The following is a 22,614-nucleotide window of genomic DNA, read 5'->3' on the forward strand; positions in this document are numbered from 1 at the left end:
TGGAGAAGTGCGTTAAGGAGCTGGGATGCATCCCTTGTGGTCCTTTGGGCACCTTACGGTTGCTCACTAATGAATCCCCACACAACCTCATTAGGGCGATGCTCCCGTTCCTGATTTACCTCCAGGCAGCCCCGCTGCAGGAAGCCGTCCGAAGACATTTGGGAGAACAGAGGGCAGCGAGCGCAGGTGGGGCGCAGATTTCCTCTCCCCCCTTGCAGCCACGTGAGCAATCGCACTCCAGATAACGCTGCCAGCAGAGCGAGCAGCAGAAGACAAGCTCGCTGCTTGGCTATTACACAAGCAAACCGTCAAGAGTCGGAGCCCAGCTGGATCCATCCCCAGCACACACATTATCCCCTACCAGCGCTGCTGAGGAACGAGGCGGGTTTGTGCTTGTTCGCATCCCATGGAGGCAACTAAGGCAATCAATGCCTAATATTCCTAATTCCAAAACGATGTGCATTTCTGGAAATACTGAAAAAAAAAAAAAAAAAAGGAAATATTAAAAAAATGAGTTTAATAATCATCCATGTCAGCACTCCCCTCAAGGGGTGTATATAGCTAGTGCTGGCCATGCATACCAGCAGAGATCCTGCAATTATCAGATTTTCCACAGGCTGAAGGACAGCAGGACGAGCGTGCCTCCGTCCTGTTGTGCCGTTTGGCACCATTATCTCCAAGTGATGGAGTTAGTGTAGGACGCACCGATAAATCTGCTTTCGACTTGTTACTCTCTGTGATATCATCCATCATCCTGCGCAGTGGAGCCATGCAAAATTAAACATTTAAATCTTACACAGATGGCAGGAGAAACTCGCTGCTCGGGAAGGAGCACCAGACACGAGCCAGGCTTTCTTGGCTGTGGCAGGGGATGCACACAGGGCCCTGCTCTCCAGCCCGGCAGCCCCATGGCACGGTTAAATTGATCGAACGGTATCAGTCAGCATCCACAGAAATGTCAGGAGGTACTTTAGCGCATTCAGGCTGTGCATGAGTGTATCGTATTCTGACCTCTGTTAACTGTGGCATCGATTAATTCAGGGTTTCCTTCAGCCAGGGGAATACACACTCAGCGCACTGTTTATAAACACACACAAACACTAAGTACGGATACCAAAGCCAGCACACAACACGTAACACTAAGCACTACCAAACTGATGCAGAACACACGCAAACACAGGATTCACACGGACGCCCAGAGGGGCTGCAGCCTTGCACCTGGGGAGCTGGGGAATTGAATATCCCTGTGATGCCTGTTGGCACTGTGCTTTCTGCTGCCTGTTCTTCACCTTCAGGAAATAATTAGCTTTATTTTCAGTCTGTAACCAAAAAAATGCCCATCCCAGTGACCTTCAAAACCGCTGAATATAATGCTGCAAAATGTATGTGTATTACATGCTGCTAGAGAATGACGAGTAAGAAATACACTTTTTTAAACAAGTGTTGAAGAGAGCACCATTTCTTACAAGCGCCACCAACGTTTCGGTTCCAGCTGCTGCTACCCTGCTGGCTAGCACCAACCAAAACACAACAGCAGCACGAGGAGAGCAGCTTCTTAGCTGGGTTTCTGTAGTAGCCCTTCTCCAATGTGACTTCCTGGAAACTGTCTCAAGGAATGGCTTTGAAGCGTACATTAGAATAATACCCAGATAATAATGGCAAAAACATGGTTCAGAAATAAAAAGGAGAGCATTATGAATCCTAAGTGGCGTTTTCTTGGCCATTATTGCAATCATCATCGTTGTAGAGTCATTTAAATATTTCAGGAAACAGAAGGGCCTTCTTCATCGGCAGCGCGAGGCAGGCATTAATGGGTTTCGGTTTGCTCTGCCTCCCCTCCGAGTGACTGCGTGGCGCTGGTGCTGTTTAGCAACACGATCAGGTCAGCGACGGCAACTCGCTGCACTTCTCCTGCTTCTTTCGCACGCTCCCATTGCAGGAAGGCAGAACCGTTCTCCCCCGGGCGGCCTCCCGCAGCTGGCCGGGCGCAGGGGCTGCAGCGGGGCCGCCAGCCTGCGGGAGCCACTCGCACCCATGGGTGCAGACATGGTGAGGGGCACCTGTGCTTGCTCCTGCCTGGGGAAACAGGAACACTCCTCATGGCCCCGGATCCAAGCTGCTTTGCACCATTGGACAGCGCCAGCCTTTCCCATCAGAACTCAAACACTTTAAAGCTATGAAGTGACTCCACGCACGAGGCGTGGGCTGTTTTTTGTCCTGGTTGGTAGATCGATGCTTTGCAGCAAGGGGTGTCGTGTATTCTCGTGCATTTACAACTCGACAATGTTCTGCAAGCATCAATGAGGGCACGCAGCTCCCGTGCCTGGATGGCTTCACGGCCACGGGGCTGCTCCCGTGCGGAGAGTTTGGCACGAAGCCCCCAGCCGCGTGCAGTGACGAGAAGAGACGCACAGCTTCTCATCCCGCATCTGGGCCAGGTGAAAATAGGACGCTGGGCTCAGAGCCTCCAGCCCTGCCCTGCGGGACCCCGAGGGGTGACGGCTCCTGGGCAGCAGAGGGATGGGGACCTGTGGGACGTGGGGGACACAGGAGGGCCGTGCCGTGCCCCAGCCCCAGCCGCTGCTCGTCGCCCCGTGCCGTGCCCAGCCGAGCAGAAACCTCCCCTGCGGGTCGGCTCCGGTGAAATGTGCCGGCGTAAATTAACGTTTCCAACAAAAAGCCGTTCCCAGACGGTTCGTAATGAGGCGCACGGCGAAATCCTCCCGGCTGTATACTTTACCTTGCTTTAATCAGATCATTAACTTTCATAAAGATGTAGGAAGGAGGAGTGGCGGCACTTGAAAAGAGCTCAAAACAAGCTGAGCTTTAAACTTCAGACTTGTCATTGACTTAGCCTTTCATTGAGCCAATTATTTGTGACATATTTGAAGAAAGTCAGAAAAGAGAGGAGTTCGGATCTGCATATCTGCCTGACTGCAGCGGAGGTACCGTGCCGGGGGGGGCTGTGCCCGGCGGCCGGGTGGCGCTGGGAGCCCCCCGGTGCCCCCCTTTGCTCCGTCACCTGCCCGGGGGGGGTCTCGGGGCTACCCCCGGCGGCTCCTCCCTCACTCCGCGTTTCGGGCAGCGGCCGGGGGGGCCGCGGGGCCTGCAGGCCCTGCTGGGGCACGGCCTGCCCCGGGACCCCCCCGGGACCCCCCCCCTCCAGAGCCCCTCGGTGCGGTGCGGCCCCACGGGGGCTGCTCTTCCCCGGCCGTGCCCGCCGTGCCCGCAGCCCCCCCGGCCCCGCTCCCGGCGCCCCCCCGCGGGCGGCGCTGCCCCCTCCCCGCCCCGGCCACCGCCGCCGCCGCCGGTTCCAGGTCCGGATTTTCGCAGGCGCCGCCGCCGCAGCACCCCCCCCCCCCCCCCCGGCTCCCCCCGCTCCGCCGCCGCCGCAGCCCCATGGCCGCGCAGCCCCGCGGCCCTGCCCCGAGCTGCCCGCACGGCGCCGCGGGGCCCAGCCGCGGGGGCCCGGCGGCCGCGTAGGGCTGCGACCGGGGCGGGCGGGAAGGGGGGGGGGGGGGTGGCCGCGCCGGGCTGCCCCGCTGCCGCCATGGGCTCGGCGGGGGCGGGCGGGCGCTGAGGGGGCCCCGCGGCCGCGGCGGGGCCGGGGGGGGCGCTGCGGCTCGGCTCGGCTCGGCGCGGCCCGGCTGGGGCGGCGCGGCCCGGCCCGCGGGGGGGGGTTTTCCGCCCGCCCGTCCGCCCGCCGCGGCGGCCGCGGGCTGAGGGCGCGCAGGGCCGGCGGCGAGCCCCGGGTGCGCAGGGCGGCCCCCCCGCACTCACACACACACACACACACACACACACACACACACACACACCCGCTCGCACACTCGCTCCCACACGCGCTCGCACACGGGAGGCGCTCGGCGGAGCCGCCGCCGCCCGCCCGCCCGCCGCCACCCCCCGCCCCGGGGGCGGCTGCCCCCGGCGGAGCCTCCATCTGCAGCCCGGCGGCGGGAGCGGGAACATGGCGGACCTGGAGGCGGTGCTGGCCGATGTCAGCTACCTGATGGCGATGGAGAAGAGCAAGAGCACCCCGGCGGCCAGGGCCAGCAAGAAGATCACCCTGCCCGAGCCCAGGTACCGCCCGCACGGCCCCCGACGCGGCGCCCCCCGTCGAGGCTGGAGGGGGCCCGGCCGCGGCTCTCCCCCCGCCGGACCCCCCCGGTGCCGGCCCTCCGGAGCCCCCGGTACCGGCCCTCCGGAGCCCCCGGTGCCGCTCGCAGCCCGCAGGGAGCCCCCGGTGCCGGTACCGGGCCGCTGGAGCCCGGCCGAGCCGTGCCCGGGGCCGTCACCGCAGCCCCCCCGTTGGGGTCAGGGTCAGGGGCTGGGGGTCCGGCCTGGGGCGCGTATGGGAAGCAAGTTGTGCGGCGGGTTATTTATTTATTTACCTCTCTGTCTAGCCGTTTATTTATTTATTTCGGTACGTGGATGGGAAGATGTGCAGAATCCTGCTTCTCTCCCCCCCCCCCCAAAAAAAAAAAAAAAAAAGCCCAAATCCCGGTGCTGACTTGGTCCTCGCACCTCGCCCAGCGGGTGAGGAGGTGTCCAACGGTGGGGCCGAAGAGAACGGGAGCCGAACGGAGCGGTTCTCGCCGCTTTGCTCTGCAGAGCTATTATTTTTGATGCTTCATGAGGTCTGACAGCAGAGCGGCGAGGCGCGGGGAAGGACGGGCTCGGCTCTTAGCAGGCAGCTCACGGAGCAGAGGTGTCGGCAGCGAGCGCAGGGCTCGGCTCGTGGCCGGCTCCGTCCCCGGGGCTCCACGGGTGTCCCCGGGGCTGGGGTCTCCGTGGGGTCTGGCGGTGAAACCAGCCTCCCTTCTGCGCGACAGTCCCTGGTTTGCACACGTTATAAAATCACCTGAGCCTTGCTTGTTTGTTCCTCAGCCTCGAAGGAGGCTTTCTCTCCCCTTTGTGGCTGTGTGTGTGCACGTACATATATGCGTTTAAAATCAATATCTGGTCAGCAAGCAAGACGCTACAACAGAAAAATCCTAAAACAAAATTTACTGCAGGATGTGTGGGCAGTTTGCAAGCCTGATGGTGGCCTAGCTGCCTGCTGCGAGCGAGGGATTGCCGAAGCCCTCTTCCCACTTGTTCGCTCTTTTTTCTGCCTTGCTGCTTGGATTCCCGGCGGTGCCGTGAGGCTGTGGCGTGGGGGCAGCGGAGGGGCAGGGGTCGTGGGTGGCGTGCAGGTTCCACGGTGCTTGCAGAGGCTTCGAAACCTCGGCTGAGGAAGTTGGGCTTGCAAACCCAGTTAGAGGCGGCTTCCTGGGCAGGTGAAGGTGCCTGTTTTTCTCCTGGCGTGTGTAAATATTGATGAAAATAATCGATATCTGTGTAATGTAACCTCTGCAGTTAACCCTAGGTGCAGCACGCTGTACATGGAGTGCTCGCAGCTCTACGTGTGCCGGTGCTTTGGCTGCTCGCGGTGCTTCGCTTGGTGCTGGTGGTGCTGCCTGTTGCAGCGGGCACCCGGCTGCCTGAGCACAGCCTCGTGGCACGGCGCGAGGCCTGGGGAGCCTGCAGCCTGCTGCTCTCCTTCCCCGGGGTCTGCATTTGGGAGAGGCCAGGCAGTTTCCCCGCGCCCCGTGAGATGCCTCGGTGGCGTCGGGCTCCGCAGGGAGGGCAGCGGCAGCCAGGTGCAACGGGAAGTTTTGTGGAGTAGGAGAAAGGTGAGGGGTTATGGGGCTGAAACGTTCGTGTGGCGGCTCCCGGAGCTGCGTGTGGAACAACCTGTTTGCAAATGAAGTGAAGTATTGAAAGAAAATGATTGCTTGCAGTCCCCCCGGACTGATGTGTCGTGAGGGATGCAGGAGCCTGGACCCAGGGGGAGGCTCGGGGCTGTACGTGGTGCTGGGGCAGGGGCTGCGCCAGGCCCCCCGGCTGCCAAACGGGAGGAAGCACCGGCAGAAATGAGAACAGAGCCTTACCTAAGCCTGGGACCACAAACGGCTCGAGGTTGCTTGAAATGACTGAACTTCTCAGCTTCTAACTGAAAGCAGGGATTTCCTCACACAGTAGGAAATTGTGACCGTTATTCTGGTGTCAGATGTCTTTGGGCTGGTTTCTGCTCGTTTTTTTTTTTCTTTTTCCTCAATCTCTCATTAAAAAAGATGTGGTGTGTTGGGTATACTTAAATGTTGTGTATTACTGGCAAACGGATCCTTTTAAAATTATATAAATCAGCTGCTTAAATGCAGGTTGATATAGTAACAGTAGAAAAGCACCACCACGCACAGAAGGTCTCCTCTTACACGGGTTTGAAGTCAAACGCTTTCTCCAAGTAGATTTTTCATTTCTCTGTGCCTGTGTTAGAGCTGCTCGTAGCGCCGGGCTGAGAGCTGGGGCTGGGGGCTGTCGTGGGACACAGGGGGGCCCTGACCTGCTGTGGCCGGCGTGCAAACAAAGGTCTCGGCCCGAGGGCAGCGCTCGCCTTGCAGGGATGCGAGGGGTCGGTTTATCCCCGGCGGGCAGCGCCGCGTGCCCTGGCGTTGTCTCCTCCAGCAGCAGTTGCACAGGTTTTACCGCCCCGCTGCCGGCGGTTGTTGCGCTGGAGCCCGGTGCACCTGCTGGCACCGTTTTGTCTCGCCGAGACGCTAAAAGAAGTGAGGGAGTTCACTGCGGTGGAGATCTGGGGGGGGGTCTTTCTGTTCCTAAGGAAGTAACTGTAGTGCAGGCGGAATAAATTCCGAGGCTGCAGGCCAAGGCTTAGCAGCAAATAAACTCCGAGGGTGAAGGGTTTACTGGCCGAGGGGCTGGTTGCTGGTGAGTTTACACGAAGCATCCTCAGGCTGTTTGTGCACCGAAACTGTTAAATGTGCTGGCTTGGGAAGAAGGAGGGCAGAAAACGCTAATGAGACAAGCATGCCTAGGAAGAGGCTTAGTGGTGGTGGTTTTTTTTGTTTCTTTTTTTGTTGTTTTGTTTTTAAACACCAAAACAACCCCTTTTCCATCCTCTGTCATCTGCTTTTCCTTCCTTTCTGTGTTTCCTCCTTTCCTTCTTAAGAGCCCTGCCAAGAGCTGGAAGAGCTGCGGTACCTTTTCATTTCACATTCCTGTAAGATCCTTTTGCCAGTAGATTTGCATGGGTGGACAGAAGGGCTCTCAAAGGCAGAATGACCTGCAGAAACAGGACCTAAAATGAGAAGGAAGACGTAGATACTGAAACACAAGCAAATACCAAGCTTTAATCTTTTCTGCAGAGTTGCTGTCAAACATTTCAGGTTTGGGAGGAAAGGAGTCAATGAACTGCGCTCTTATTTTTTAGGTTCTTCAGCAGCCTTCCGAACTCTTTCCCTTTTCCATGCACAATTTTGATTTCCCTTATTTTGGTCAAAGGGTGTGGAAGAAAACGATAATAGCTCTTCTTATTTGCCAACAGCTTCTTTGTTCTGAAAAAAGGATTTGCATATTGTGAGGTAGAGAAAAATAGTCCAGGAAATTAGATAGTTAATGTTAAAAGCTTCCTCGCTATAAACGTCACTTGAGCTTCGGGTGCTTTCGGTGTACAAATACCAAGGGCATGGTAACAAAACAGACCATGCATCTCTCCAGGCTTCTCTCCCACTTCTCTCGCTGTGTGGTTTCTCGTCTTGTCTCTCCTCTCCTAACCTGCTGCTTCAGTAATTACCGCTCTTTCCCGTGAATTCTTATTTTTCTCACGGATCTCTTATTTGGTCTCCTACCTTCCTCTGAATCCTGCCCCTCTGGGAAAAGGAGAAAAAAAAACATGTTGCAGATGCTTCCTTCTCTGAAGTTACGCTTCTAACTGTGATATTTTTCCTCATTACCGTCCCATCTTCGGTTTATCTCTAGAGGTATTTTCCACGCCAAAGAATGGGACCCCTGTGCTCTTTGCTTTCTTACCTAGTGTTATTCCAACTACCTTGTTTTGGAGGTTTATTGAGTGCACAGGGGTTGCTTTTCCTTTTCCAATTCCACCCTGAGCTGTTTGTGATTTGCTTTCTTCCTGTTGCAGTGCTGAGCATTATCAAAACCCAAGCGATGTCCTCCCACTAGGAGTGAGGAGTCATTGCTCGGCCCTGTACTGCTTCTGCTTTTTCAGTTTTGTTCTCTTGGCGTTACCATCTTCTTTCTCTGGATTTCAGTTGTTTCCTTGATGTGTCCTTCAGCGTATTCTTGGGCCTCCTCAAACTTCTGCAGCATCTCCAAGTTAAAGGCTAGAACTCCTCTCTGCCGCTCCGCTGCCAGTCTCGGTTACTTTGACGTTATTTTCTCCGGCTTTGTCTAACGCCTTCTTGTTATGCTTATTCATTTAGAGTGCTGTCTCTGGGAAAATTTTCCTGACAATTGTTCGTGTAATTTTCGCATTTGTTGCTACTACGCTCATGTCATCCCTTTGTTTGCATCTTTTTAGGTGCTGCTTTGTCTGTGGTGCTTCAAGCATCAGCTGCGTGTGTTGGGTGGTGGGGCTCTGCAGGTAGCACCTGGATCACCCGGCGTCTCCTGCTCCCCGTCGGGGTGTCCGAGGGCTGCAGCGGCCGGGTGCTGCCACCTCCCCTCGTTCCTGCTTTGGTCCACGCTGCCCGGTTGTGTTGGGTCTGCCAAACTTCTCCCCTGCATCCCTCACGAAAACGCTCGTCTGTTTTGAAGCTGATGAAATCTGGCTGTGATTAATCTGCCAGTGCCCGGCGTGTTGGTGTAGCGCCGTCGTGTTTGCCGGTATTGTTTCCCGTCTGTCTTTCTCCATCCATTTGCATTCGCTCAGCCAGGAGGATGGCAGGCATGGGACCGGAATGCCTCCTCGTTGTGCCGCGGCACAGCGGGGGGCTAACAGCGTGCCCTGGGTGGTGCTGACGCCAGAGAAACCCTGCTTTACATGCGGCTTGTGCAGAGAGCGCAGCGCTTCCAGGAAGTGCTGTGTGTCTCCCTCGCCATGTGAATGCAGTCTTCAGAAGTGCTGCTTTCCTGTTTTCTCAACAGTGCTAGGCCCAGATTTTGCAAAGGCTCGTGCATTTGCTGGTCTGTACACAGAAATGCTGCCGCTGAACGCAGAATTGAATAGTTGACGGTGGGAAGGATTAGGGGCCTGATGGTTAATTCAGATGAATTTGTGCCACGGTAACTTCGGCTGTGCAAGGCGGTGGTGCTTCACTGAGGCTCGCTCCATCTGCTTGGAGCGGTGGTGGCTGTGATTCATTTTACTAGCACTTCTGAAGCTTGGGTCTCTGAAATTTCAAAGCAGTTTAGGCTTTTGCTTGATGTTTAGATTTTTTTTTTACTGTCAAGCAAGACTGTTTCTTGGTATTGTTATACCATTTCCAATACTTCCTAAACATTTAATTGAAAAATTTGAAGCTGAAGTAAGAAATTAAAAGAGCATTCTGGACACTTAAACTGTTCAAAGTAGCCTCATTGACATGTAATTTGTGAAACTGTAGAGGAAAAAGGATTTGAACTAGATGGTTTTATATTCCAGCTGTAAATCAATTTAATATTTTGCAGCTATACGGTACCCCACCGTTTGAACTGAACATTTGAGCAAGGCATAAAGGAAGTAAAATTGGCTCAGAGCTGAAGATACCTGAATACGTGGTGTATACCAGGCGAGCGTTTGGGGAATGAGGATCGGTGCCGGAGGTGTTCCCAACGTGAACATGTACCTGGGACGAGCGCTGTGGGTTTGTACGTGCCAAGGTCAGAGCATCCCAGCTCAGCGGAGCATCCAGGAGTTCTCTAGGTGTCTGCTTGAAACGGACGGCTGCCTTCCTGAGTGTGTTCCATGGCACCATACTTCCTAACGCGCTGCAGCTAGTATTTCTGGGATGGCGAGTGTCTTCTCACCTCAGTAAGACAGCAGAGCATCTGCTCAGATTTTAGGTGCTAAAAATACCTGTTGCTTTTGAGATACTCATGCGTGCCTTTCGTGCCCCTGCCCCCCCGGTGCCAGCGCTGTCCAGCAGGATTTCAGAGAGCAGCACTTGCCCCTTAGGCTTGTGTTGTATCCTGCATTATCCCAGTGTTTTTTATCTCCATATTTTCTTAAAGCATTGAATTACTGTTGCTGGTTACGGTGAAGAAAGCCATTTTGCATTTAGTCTAGTGCAATTCACAGTAATGGATGTATTTGAAAGGCTAGTTTACATATTCAGAAATGATGAAATACGCAGGCTGGAGCTTATCTTCTGTCTTGGAATCTGTGTATTGCTTGGGCGAAAAGGCATGCTTGAATATTCATAGGTGACTGTTTGAGGAGGGGGAAAACTGGGGTTGTGCTGAAGTACCGTTATGAGAAAGGCTGAACGTGTGTGCTTGTTGTGGAATACGGTGAACTGTCCAGGGTGAGGGTAGCTAAAAACTGTTTTGTTCAGAAATTCAACCTCTGAACTTTGTTGTCAGTAGAAGCTCGGTGGAGAAGGCAGTGAAAAGATGGCTGTCTTGGAGTAGTTTGGTGTATGCATGGGAACCGAGGGCTGCTGAGAAAGCCCGATTGCTTTTTCTCTCGAGCTGGCCTTGGACTGCAGGATTTGGGCAGCAATAGGGCTCCTAGGATGGCGGTGGGGATGGAGCCCACGTAGAAGGGCTGCTGCTGGCCGTGCCTGCCTCTCGCTGCCCCGCGTGGGCACGTCTCATGGAGGCGGTGGGGTGTGGGACCTGCAAGGTCTGGGCCTGGCTGAAGGACGGGGCCCATGCAGTGCATGGCAAGGGGAGGTCCTGCCTCTTGCAGCTCTGATAGGCAACGGATAATAGCCTAGAAGAAGGGCACCAGTGCTATCTGTAATGTGTAGAGCAGAAGCTAAGCCTGTTAGAAGACAGACGATGGACCTGTGCTCGCGCAGAGCCTGTGCGGCAGGTGCAGGAGCTGAAGGCGGGTTTCACGAGGCTCAGGTAGACGGGGAGGCCCCGGCGGGCTCAGCGTGGGGCACAGCGCAGGGACCTGCCCGGAGGTGTTCTGGCTTCGTCCCCTGCGGGGCTGCTGAGACCTGAGGCGTGTGCTTCTAATCACGGACCCTCCCTCGGGTATTGCTGCTTTAATTAAGAAAAAAGGTAAACGAGGGCAATGTGGGAAGAGATCGGCGCTCAGCCTCCTGCTCCCTTGCTGAAACCCGAGGGATGAGCGGAGGGCTGGCCGTGGGTCCTGCTCCCGTGTAGGTGCTGTGCAGGGCCCTTTCAGTGCGGGGTGCTCTCAGCGAAACGCTGGGACGTTGGCATCAGGACATGAATGTGTGCAGCCCTTACTTAGCTTCTGTTCTGGTGAAGTCATGTGGAATGGGCTGGATTAAGCTTCTTATCGATGGTAATGTTTTTTGGGTGATTAATAAAATTATAAAAAAGCCTATCAGAACCTGTCAGGTGCATTAACCGAATCCCATAATTTAGTTGAATTAAATTGACGTAACAGCATTAGTTTCTAGCCTTAGAAAATACAGCTGTGTTCCATGTGAAGAGCTTCACCCCATGCCTACTCTTTTCTCCAAGGAAATCATTCCGGTACCAGATAAACACCCATACAAACACACCTTGCATAAAGATATAAAATAAATTCCGAGAGCGTTAGGAGAAGCTGCTTCCATCCAGATCCCCCAGTCCGTCACCATGTGCAGGAATTTGCCCTCCCAGCGTGTTGTGTCCTGTTGGGGAAGGACGGGAAGGGGCAGGGTGCCCGGCTGCGGGGCCTGGTGGTGCTGTGCAGGGTGAGCGGTGCTGGTGCCCCTCTGGGAGCTGCTACCTTGGCCTGTGGCACTGCTGAGCGAGGAGCCCCCAGCATCCTTTCCCTGCCCTGAAATCCAATAAAATCCTGAACGCTGCAGACCTCGGAGGAGACACCCCGTACGAAGGCACCAAGCGCAGCCTCCAGCTCCGTGCAGCTGCTGTTGTGGTTATTGCATCCCTGCCTTCCCTTCCGAAGGGAAAGTGTGCGCTGAGGAACGCGAGTCTGGGGTTTTGGGGGGAGCTGTGTGAGGAACGCGAGTCTGGGGTTTTGGGGGAGCCGTGTGAGGAATGCGGGTCTTGGTTCTGGGGGAGCCATGTGAGGAATGTGAGTCTTGGTTCTGGGGGAGCTGTGTGAGGAATGCGGGTCTTGGTTCTGGGGGAGCTGTGTGAGGAATGCGGGTCTTGGTTCTGGGGGAGCTGTGTGAGGAATGTGAGTCTTGGTTCTGGGGGAGCTGTGTGAGGAATGTGGGTCTTGGTTCTGGGGGAGCTGTGTGAGGAATGCGGGTCTTGGTTCTGGGGGAGCTGTGTGAGGAATGCGGGTCTTGGTTCTGGGGGAGCTGTGTGAGGAATGCGGGTCTTGGTTCTGGGGGAGCTGTGTGAGGAATGCAGGTCTTGGTTCTGGGGGAGCTGTGTGAGGAATGCGGGTCTTGGTTCTGGGGGAGCCGTGTGAGGAATGTGGGTCTTGGTTCTGGGGGAGCTGTGTGAGGAATGTGGGTCTTGGTTCTGGGGGAGCTGTGTGAGGAATGCAGGTCTTGGTTCTGGGGGAGCTGTGTGAGGAATGCGGGTCTTGGTTCTGGGGGAGCTGTGCTCCTGAGCGTGAGGGCCTGCTGGAAGGGGCCTGCTGTGGGCTCGGGGCACGGTCAGGAGCAGCTGCGTTCAGCTGCCCACTGCGCTGGCTGTGGGGCGGAGGTGGGGGATGGCAGTCGGTCGGTCTGTCCGTCAGTCCCATGCAAGGACAGTGGTCGGTCAGTCGGTCTGTCCTATGCCGACAGGTGCCCACCCACACTACCTCACTGCCACACATTGCCCACGTCTCTCTGCCAGTGCCACTTGTCCCGTCTCTTGTGACAGGAGTCCTGCAGGACACCTCTGGTCTTGCTCCTTCCTTGGGGCTCGCTTCCATGCAGAAAATCTGCGTCGTCTTTCCTGATCTTTTACATTGACTGAAGTAGCCCTGAAGGTGTCTCGTCGGTGTGGTGCGAGGCACGGGTGACTGTCCCGCTGTCCCAGCCTGCCTGTCCTCTGTCCCGTGCCAGCCCTTTGGTCACACCATGGTGGTTCCTGCCTTTCCCCAGTGTCACTTTCTGTGCCATCAAGCTGCCACCTTCTCCATGGCCTCTGAGATCAGCGACCTCATCGCTCCTGCTGCTGTGCCCTCCTGCTCAGCGCTCTGGCTTTGCTGGTTTTGGTTCCCAGCCCCTGTTGGATTATCAGGGTGTCCGAGTTCATGCCGGGGAGGTGACTTTCCTTTCTGAGCCTTCTTAGGCCTGCTGTTTTCTTAAATCCCCTGCCTGGCTTCCCCATGTCTTCTCCTTCACATTCTGTTTGTGTTCTTATTTAAATGCTTCTGCATCTCTCTCTGTCTCCATTTTGTCACCCCAGCTTTTTCCAGTCTCCTTTCCTAGTTGTTCCGATGATCAATTTTAACGTGGTTCCTTCGCTTGCATCTCCCTTACTTTTGGAACCTAAGAATAACTGTGAGCGTAAAACACATGACGAAGTGCAAAAACTCGGTGAAGACAATTTAACGCTTTTTTGTTTTGTTTTGCTGTGGTGCTTGGGATGCAGGACTCTGGAGGGATGCTTGCTTGTTTAAAGAGGATTGTTTCCTCTGGGGGAGAAGAAATACAGGAACGTTTCTGTTAGTTCTAACTGGTTTAAAAAAGTTCTTGAAAGATCTGGTTCTTGGGCCAGATATTTCTTGACCTTTTCGCCTTTGATACCTCTTACATTGCTAAATTTTTCAAATGCACTTATTAAAGAAAAAACGGTTGTCCATAATGACTTTGTGCCATTCTGTCGTTGATTCACAATGTACCTGCTGACTCTGGCATGATCATAGTTCAACGGCCTTCGGGTTGGCATCTTTGGGTCAATTTTGGCAACTTCAGGATGAATTTGGGTAGCGCAGATAAACATTTAAGTCTCTGTAAAATTGCATCCTGAGATGATAAGTAAATAAATCAGTCAGGTGCGGTGTGTTTCAGCCAGCGTGGGCTGTAGTTTAGGTAGGTCAGTTAATCTTTATGCTTGAATGCTACTTCTAAAGAAAATTTAAAACATTTTATAGCCATGGAAAAGTTTTTTTAAAAAATTGGCACATGAATAATTTTGTATTTGTTTTTGAAAAAAGCCAAACATTATGATTGACAAATAACTTAATTGCCGTTGGAGCGAGGAGATGTGATTTCATTCCAATTTCTCTCTCTTGCAATTTCTCAGTAGCAGCGTTCTGGTGGAAGGGCAAGTCCTTGACATTACAATTCAGTGCAATTATTCCTGAAAAATGCGTGTGCTTAGAAGCTTTTATATTAGTTTCAGATTTCAACAGTGATAATGTAGATGATCCTTAAAGAACACGAGTGTGTAATTTGAAATCATAGCTACACAGCTCTTGCTTTTGGCTCCCTGGTTGTAAACTTTCTCCATTAATATCATTTGCATAAGCGAAGCTGCTTCGGCCCTTGGATGAGATGCACACACCAGAGGGGGGTGGTGGCAGAATGTTCCGTGCTTTAATCCCTTCCCCTGCAAACAGGGTTCTTGGGTAGGAAATGTTGTTAATCACCCTTGACAATTGTAAGAGCAGTAGTTCGCTGCAGTTAAGTGATTCAGAAGCGTGCTTAGCATGGACTTTACAGAGTGTGCAAAGATGGGAAATGGGATAGAAGCGGGTGCAATTGGGACAGCAAAAGGCAGAGCCCAGCCCTAGTCCTGCGTGAGGTCTGGGGCGCGGGTGTGTGCTGTGTGCGTGGACGGAGGAGACGGTTTCCTTTCACTCCTTGCTGCTCTGTTCATCAGCTGAGGAGATGAAGAATAGAACGAGCATGTGCGCTAATTAATTTAGTACCAATGATCACTTTGATTTCTCTGTTAGAATAATTAAGTCAATTGGATATTGCGTTGCTGCCAGGGTTATTGTAGTAGTGGATGCTAGGAAGGAAAGGAATGAAAGGGTTATATATTTTCCGTGTTATTTCATTGTTGTCCAAAAACGTCTTCATGGTCTTCCAATGATTTGTTTCCTCCTCAAATAGGGAATTTTACAAGTAATAGGTAAGTAGATCAGATTAGACACTGTAGCAATCTTTGCTGGCATTATAGGCTGGGAATTTACTTTGCCTGGTGAATTGCTTGACCAGAAGTTGCGATGTGTAAAACACATTTTACAGTAACTGAGAACAAAACCGTTTGGAGCAGCATTAACCCGTAATGAACTTCGAACTGGGTGCAAGTCCGAGAGGAAGCCAAATGAAGCGGGCTGCATGTCCGCGGGGCATTCACGGCTTTCCCGTAGACAGCAGGCAGTGCCTACCCCCCCTATGCTTACCCCCCCGTGCCTGCCCCCCAGCTCAGGGTGGTGGCCACCCCGAGCTTGCCAGGGGCTGCTCTGCTGCTGGGGGGCTGCTTTGGGGTGCACATGCGACGAGGAAATCCGAGCACCTTTAGCAATCCATCGTGCAGGTTTTATGTCGGGACGCCTCCTTCCTTCTCCCTGTTGCCTTCTCTTATGTGACTTGTTGTCCTGCCTGCTCTGCAACACAGTGGTACAAGTCTGTTTAAGGAGAAACTGTTACTTGTGATGTGCTGGTAGCCTTACGCTTGGGGCTTACAGACTTTCTTCTCGCCTGCGGTGAGGTCTGAGCAAGTCTGGCTCTTGGGTGGGCTCGGGGGCATTCTGGGGAGCTGAAAGGGGAGCGGGAGGGTGCTGAGGGAGCGTGCAACAGGTTGGTGAAGGCAGTGGGAGCTTAGCTGCTGAGTACCGAGCGCTTTTCCTGCAGCATTTATTAGCGTTAGAGCAGTTCCTGGTGTGCCAGGAGCTCGGTGTGCCGGGGCACCTGGCAGAGGGATGATACCTGCCCTGAAGAGTGCACGCTCTGCACTGGCAAAGAGAGGGGCAAAGGAAACACTGCTTCATTTTACGGACTGGGGAACTGAGGCAGATGATGTTTATGACTTGCCCGAGATGATACAGGAAATGTTGGCAGAGTTCAACATCGAGCTGTGCTCTCCGCAGGACAGTCCCTGTAGAGCTGCCATTTCATCTTGTTTTGGTTTCTTGTTCTCCTTTTTCTGTTTCACCTTATAAGTGAATATATAAGGGAGTATAACTGCATTCTTAATGTCGGTAGGATTCTTTAATGCTTGCAGTAAGGCTGGATTTTTTGTTTTTTTCAAGCTCTGGTGTGGGCATTTCTGCTCTGGATAATATCCCACCGATCTGAACTCTTATTGATTTGCAAGAAAAAATAATGTGCTATTATGATAAATAATTAAAAGCTCCTGTAAGACACAGTAGTAAGAAGGTCAACAGTAAGTAGCTTCTTGATCTAGTTCCAGTAGAAAGAGTATGCATGTGTATACATACCACCGCATCTTTCTTCACCCTTTCCATTTCCGAGGCGCGAGATGCTTTCAGAAGAACTCCTGCATAATTTAGTACGACAAACCTGTGGGGACAGAATCCATGCATCTTCGAAATTAATAGCAGAACTTTTAGGAAATATCAAAGTGAATGCTGTTTATTTTACTCTGCTCTGGAGCTTCTAGTTTCTGCCTACGCCCGCACCCGTGGCCGTCGTGCCCCCGGCTGGCTGGCCCTGCCGGCTCCCTCGGGGCTGGGCAGATGCCGGTGGCCACGAGCCCGACAAGGGCTGGGGTTTGGTAGCTGTGGGTGCAGGTGGAGCTGCAAGATGTTACCGGTCTGTTATGGGGGGTCGCAGGTGGACGTGACTGCTGCTGCAGCACCGCTGCTGCTTCTGGCTGCAGGCACGGGCAGGGGGCGGCTCGGGGGCACAGCCCCTCGCTGCTCTGCTGTGTCCAGTGTTGCTTGTCGGAGGGGGAGCACAGTGGGCACGTGGTCCTCCTGCCATATTTGTGTTCTTTTCCATGTTAAAAAGCACATCGTTCTTTTTTTTTTGTTGTTCTTCTGAGTTCTCCAGGTGTGTTTCCCAGTGGGCGTTCTGTGCCGTGCCGCTGCCCTGGTGCCGCGCTTTGTCCGTGCCCGTTCAGCTCGCCGTCCCGCGAGCCTATAGGCAGCGAGAGCTCTTTAATTATAGAAGATACTTGAACGGCGGGGATTGCTTTTCGGTGGATGTCTTTGATCAAGCCGTGACGGACTGGGATGCTGGCCGCCGTGCCGGGGCTCCCAGGTGCCACCTGGGGCTCCCCGCACCGGGTTCCTCGGCTCGCGCCTATGCCGGGAGGCAGGGGAGCGGCTGGGTTAGGCCGACCTGTTCTGCTCACCGAGCTTGCAGCTTGGTCACCCCGCAGACGGCCATCGTACCGCCTGCCCTGGGCAGTCCGTGCTCCCTGGGCTGCCGTGCAGACCCGAGCGGGCTGTCTGCGTGCCCCTCTGTGAGCGCAGCTTTCTGCCGCGAGCCCGTGGTCCCGCTGCGGAGCGCCCTTCGGCGCACGTGGGACCATTCACGTTGCCAGCAATCAAGATGCGGAATGGATTATAATAAAATAATAATAAAAACCCTCCCCAGACGTCCTCCCCAGGCCGTGCTCTGTGCTGTCTCACGCTAGGCCCCAGTGCGGCTCCTCGGGCTGCGTGCTGTGGGGCAGGGCAGGTTGTGCCCAGGCGCACGGCTTGGCGCGGAAGCTGCGGTGCTGGGTCCTGGTGCTGGGGCCGAGGGGTCCAGGGTGGCATTTCGCACTGCACTTCAAGCCCGTCTTTCAATTTCCCCTTGTACTTGTCCTGTTATTCCAGCTTTCTCGTGGTGTGTGGACAGCAAACTGAGCATTCCCGAATTTTTTTGTTGTGTGTTGTTTTCTTCCTCTCTGAAATAAAAAAATAAAATATATGGACCAAAGGATTTTCTCCAGTAGAGTCGGATATGCTTTTGTTTTTCGGAGTCTCCCTGGATTTTGTTTTTAGCCAGCTTTTGTTTCTGCTTATTTTGAGTATTGCTGTTAAGGCAGATCGTGCGGTGAACTGGGATGAACTGAAGAAAGTCGCCTTGTCGCATTAGTGCTCTGCTTGCGCTGAAAGCATATTTGGATCTGGAAAGCCTTTTAGAAATGGCTACTTTTCTGTGAAATGCGGCTTTTAATCCCAGATCGTTTACCCGTAGGGCAACTAATGGGTCAATACGCAACGCAGAGAAGGAACCTTCACCTTCCTTCCTGTCTGTGGAATGGGCTCGGCTCTATTTTAAAATTTTCCATCCATCCGAAGGATGTATGGGCTCTGCTTCATTTCTCTTGAACTCGTTAAGATTTTTACTTTGAATTTCTGCGAGAGAACTAGAAGGTCATTGTTTTGGATCATCGTAATCAATTCCATGTAATTTATTCATATTTATTCATATGGAGAAGGAGAAATGCTTCTGAGGGGGTGAGCGTCTGTTGTTTAGAAGCTGAAATGCAGCGCGGGCTCCTGGAGCCTGCGAGTGTTTTACAGATTTGTTCCGATTTTTTAGTTGAGGAAACGTTTTGTTCCTTTGACATGTTATCCATCAGAGCAGAAGCACGGGATGTCAAAGGAGAGAAGGAAAGGTGCTGGAGCGATTTGCTCGTTACGCGGTGTTTTCCTGGACGCTTCACTCACGCGCTGTCTGGACTCTGCTGTGCTGGTGTGATTTCTCGCCGTGCACTTGCTGCGGCGGAGGAAAGCTTTCCCCATGTCCTTGTTACTGGAAGGGCTCACTGTGTTAGGAACGGTCTGGCGAGCAGCTGGGAACAGGGTGTTGGGGCCGAGCGACGGCGCTGTGCCGGGAGAGGCGCCTGGTGCTGCCGCTGGGGCTGGGCGGGCTGGGATGGCAGGTTTATGGTCGTCCTTGTAAGCATCCTAAGCTGGGACGCGTGTTCCAAAAATTTACCTATGGAACGGGCCAAATGTTGTAGTTCTGCCAGTTACGCATTTTCTTTTACTACCTTGCTTTTTCTGAGCATGGAACGGGGCTCGCTTGAAGTCGGTATTTTCTATACGTTGTGAAAATAATCAGAAATTAGATCTATTTTTTTTGTGAACAAATAAGATGGCTAGGAAGTTCTTCGCTGGATAATTTATAATCTCAGAGCCGATGAACGGGGCTTAACCCTCCCAGTCCCTGGTTAACGTGGTGTGGAGGTCAGTCTCTGCGGGTCAGGGTGTTCATGGGCCTGCGTTTCATGTGGGGCTTCGAGGTATGCATGAGAACTATTAGCAGAATAATTTCCTAGGTTGGGCTTTAGGGCCGTGGAGCTCATTGCCTTTTACTGTAGGCTTTTTTCTGGCCCTCAGTCAGTTTCAGAATCTGCATTTCACAAGGAGTGGGTGATCACTCTTAGTTTTGTAGAAATGCGAGTGATTTCGATAACCTTATTTAGGGCGTGAGTACGTTGTACAGGCCGTTGGTGGTTAGTTTTATAAAAATACCAAGTATAAATGAAAATACCAATTTTAAAATGGGAAACAAAAATGTTGGGTACTTTTGGCTGAGTACTGTCACAATACAGTTGTTTTATCAAGACACAGTGCTGCCGTGCCACATTGATTTTAAAATTTATGTACCTGTATTGTTGCCCATATGAAATTTTTATGGCCATTATATTAAAATGAATATTGACGTTTCTTGGCAAATAAAGAAAATCATCTTTAATGTGGTTTAAATGAGTGATGGTGACATTATAAATTAGGCAAAGTAGATGTTAAGTGCACTGCAGCCAAGCTGGGGCCCTAATGGAGCCTGTTGGCTAATTTTCTAAATGATACATGGCAATAGCAGTGTTAACGGCCTGATGTAGATTCAATTGACTTGAACATTCATTTTACGTGATGCAAGCCAAAACTTGGTGCGAGAACGAAGGAGAAGCGGTGCCCAGGGACGTGCAGCGACCCCCTGCCGTCTCCTGCCCGCCCCATCCCCAGGCTCACCTCACGTTTTTTGGGGGAAATCAGCCAGCGTTTGGTGCTCCAGCCCCGGGGCAGTCCTGTGCTCCCCTCCTGTTCAGCCACAAGTTCCTCACCGGGATAAAAGCAAACCCAGGGAAAGCCTCCTTAGCCGCTGTGCCCCCACCAGTGTGGTGGCACACAGCACAGGAGCTACGTGCAGCCTCTGGTGGCTTTTTTGTCCAATTTATGGTCACTTGTGGTATTTTCAAACCTTCTTAGGTAATATAGATTGTTGAATGGGAATTCCAGGAACATCACGCTGCGTGATGTAGGCTGTGTGTCTTCTGCAATCAATAAGTGCTGGTGTTAATATTTACAGTGGGCACAAAGTGCTTTTCTGTGTGCGTACCTCAAACTTCAAGAACCTTAAAAAAAACCCACCTTAATAAAATCATAGTATTGAGAATCCATTTCTAATTTCAGGCTGGTAAGGTGATGTTTGGAAAGCTCTTCCTAGGCAAAGGTTGAATTGTCATGAAATCGTTGGCAGCGTTGAACTCCGTGAGTCCAGCAGCGACAGGGGCCGCGGCTCGGTGGAGGGCTGGCGGTGCGGCGGTCGGGGCAATGGCTCGGCAGCGGCACTGCTTTTGGCATGGGTCTCCTACGTGGGCATTTCTTTGCAGCGATCCCTTTTCCCGAAGTATGTTAACTGTTCTGTTTGAAAGAAGCAGTTTCAAGTAACTTTTTTTTTTCCCTTTCAGTATCCGCAGTGTTATGCAGAAATACCTTGAAGAAAGGGGTGAATTAACCTTCGACAAGATCTTTCATCAGAAAATTGGTAAGTCGTGTTTCAATAAAACGCTACTCCTGTAAAATGTTAAGGTTGACGTGTCTGCCACTTCTCTGTAATGGTTGCAGGAAATTTGTATGGTAGGTGGTCTGAAGAATACTGGAATATGGACAGGAGTGGGTAAAACAGAGGCCTTCAGGAGAATGAAATGTTGCGAAAGGGTAGAAAGTGAAGCAAGGCAATTTGTCAACTTAACTTCATGTTCTGGAAAACTACTGGAAAAATAATTGAATTACTTGGAAACATGTAGGAGAAAATTATATTACTTGGTATGGGCTTGTCAACAATATAATGTGTCACATCAGTTTGACTTTTTTTCTACAGGGTAATAAGCCTTGTTGGTCAGGGAGCGGCTGTGCAAAAATACCACGCGTGTTGTCCTGCCTGTCTGACGTGTGTTCTTGCTGGCAGCAGGGAAAGGGAGCCTGGGTGAAACTGCTGCGTGCGGGGGCAGAGCTGCTGGGAAAGCTGACCCGAGGAACAGTTACAGTGGTTCGGGGTGAGAACAGAGGGCTGGATCCAGTGAGTTTGCACAGGAGCGCCAGAGATCAGCTTCTGCACAGTGCTGTAGTTAACAGTGCAGTGCCGGGGTGAGGAACCTCCGTGTTCAGCTTGCACGCCGAGAACGACTGTAACCACACTGAGGGCAAGGGTAGGACTACAAAAGATCTCCATGAACTAGAGGTGCTACTCTACACCTGTGCAGGAGTAATGACACGAATGCAGGGTGGAAAACCACTGATGGGGCAGGCATCTCTAACAGGCCGGGTTGTTACAGTAAGCTGTGACGTCTCGGCTAGGTCACACAACTAAATATAAAACCAGGATTGCAGCCCATGAGGCAGGTAAAGTAATCCTCCTTGGCAGAATGCTGTGTCCAGTCCTGGCACCGGGCTACAGAACGTACATGGACCTGCTGGAAAGAGTCCAGGAAAGAGCAGCGGCAGTGAGCAGACCTTACTTAGCATCTGCTAGGCGCGACCTACAAGGAAGTACTGAAATAGGGCATTATGTAGGCTATGAAAGAGAGAAGTGAGGCTGAACAGTCATAAAAACCAGAAAAGTTGTTGCAGAAATGGTGAGGTTAGCCTGTTTTATAGGCTACATACATACAAAAGTATGTTATTTTCTTAATATTTAATATTTTAATAATAGGACGGGCGGTAAAGCAGTGGAAGGGATTTCGTGAGGGGCTTGTGAAATCTTTGTCCAGTAGATTTTAGGAGTGGGTTGCCATACTTCTGCTGGGATAGTACACCAGCTCTCGTCTTGCGAAATGGGGACAAAATCATAAAACAGGCTGGAAAGACTTGAGGAGGTCAATGGATCTACTTTGGTCTGAAGGACACGGAGACCATAACGAGCAGTGGAAGCAAATGCCGGGGAGCAAGGTGCTGCTGTGCCCTGCCTCCGAGGGAAGCCGGTGCCCTTTGGGACAGTCTCTATTTCTGGCAGAAGCAGAAATGTCGAGGACTCGGTCAGCTGGAGATGTGTGGGTGGGTAGGTATGAGAGTATTGTGGAATGTGATTAGAGTATTGCCAAATTAAAGTAAATGCTATTCTGCTCAGGTGTCGTAGGGTGTCAGTAATAGTTTCACAGCTTTTTACAAAGATGGTTGTGGAAGCTTGGGTCTGAAGTATGCGCACATAGAAGTCTCACGAAGCTTTCCAGTCTATTACGGTAATTGAAGAGTAGTCTGTATCTTTGTGCCTAAAAACTGACTTTTTGTTCTGGCCGCAGGTTGTATATTGTACGTATGTAGGTATCTGGTTTGCTTGTGCTGATATCTTTCAGCATGCACTTCAGTTTAGTGGTCTGTGCTGAATCACCAATGTATTGCTGTAGCATAGCAGTTGCAAAATAAGTGGAATTTTAAGCAACCACATAAAGGTTGACTTGAACTGTTTGTTTCTGTGTGGTGGCAATGAAATGAAGAAGTATTTTTGAAAATAAAAAGTGAAGTCGAATGGAAAAGCTTATATGTAACACGCATTTGTATTTATGTAATTGAATACTTTTCATTAATAGTTAGTTCCAAAGAACAGT

General features: G+C 52.3%; 1 protein-coding gene across 1 annotated transcript in view; it reads left to right on the top strand.

Annotated features, from left to right (window-relative positions):
* The first annotated feature begins 3,932 nt into the window (after positions 1-3,932).
* The window catches only part of GRK3 (G protein-coupled receptor kinase 3), a 70,340-nt gene continuing 51,658 nt past the window's right edge, over positions 3,933-22,614 (top strand). Inside the window, exons 1-2 of the mRNA XM_035565801.2 lie at positions 3,933-4,080; positions 20,479-20,555. Coding sequence (XP_035421694.1) covers positions 3,968-4,080; positions 20,479-20,555 — 190 coding nt within the window. The 5' untranslated portion in view covers positions 3,933-3,967. The remainder of the gene's footprint in view (positions 4,081-20,478; positions 20,556-22,614) is intronic.

Source organism: Cygnus atratus, chromosome 17 (assembly GCF_013377495.2).
Source record: "Cygnus atratus isolate AKBS03 ecotype Queensland, Australia chromosome 17, CAtr_DNAZoo_HiC_assembly, whole genome shotgun sequence".
Classification (NCBI taxonomy): Eukaryota; Metazoa; Chordata; class Aves; order Anseriformes; family Anatidae; genus Cygnus; species Cygnus atratus.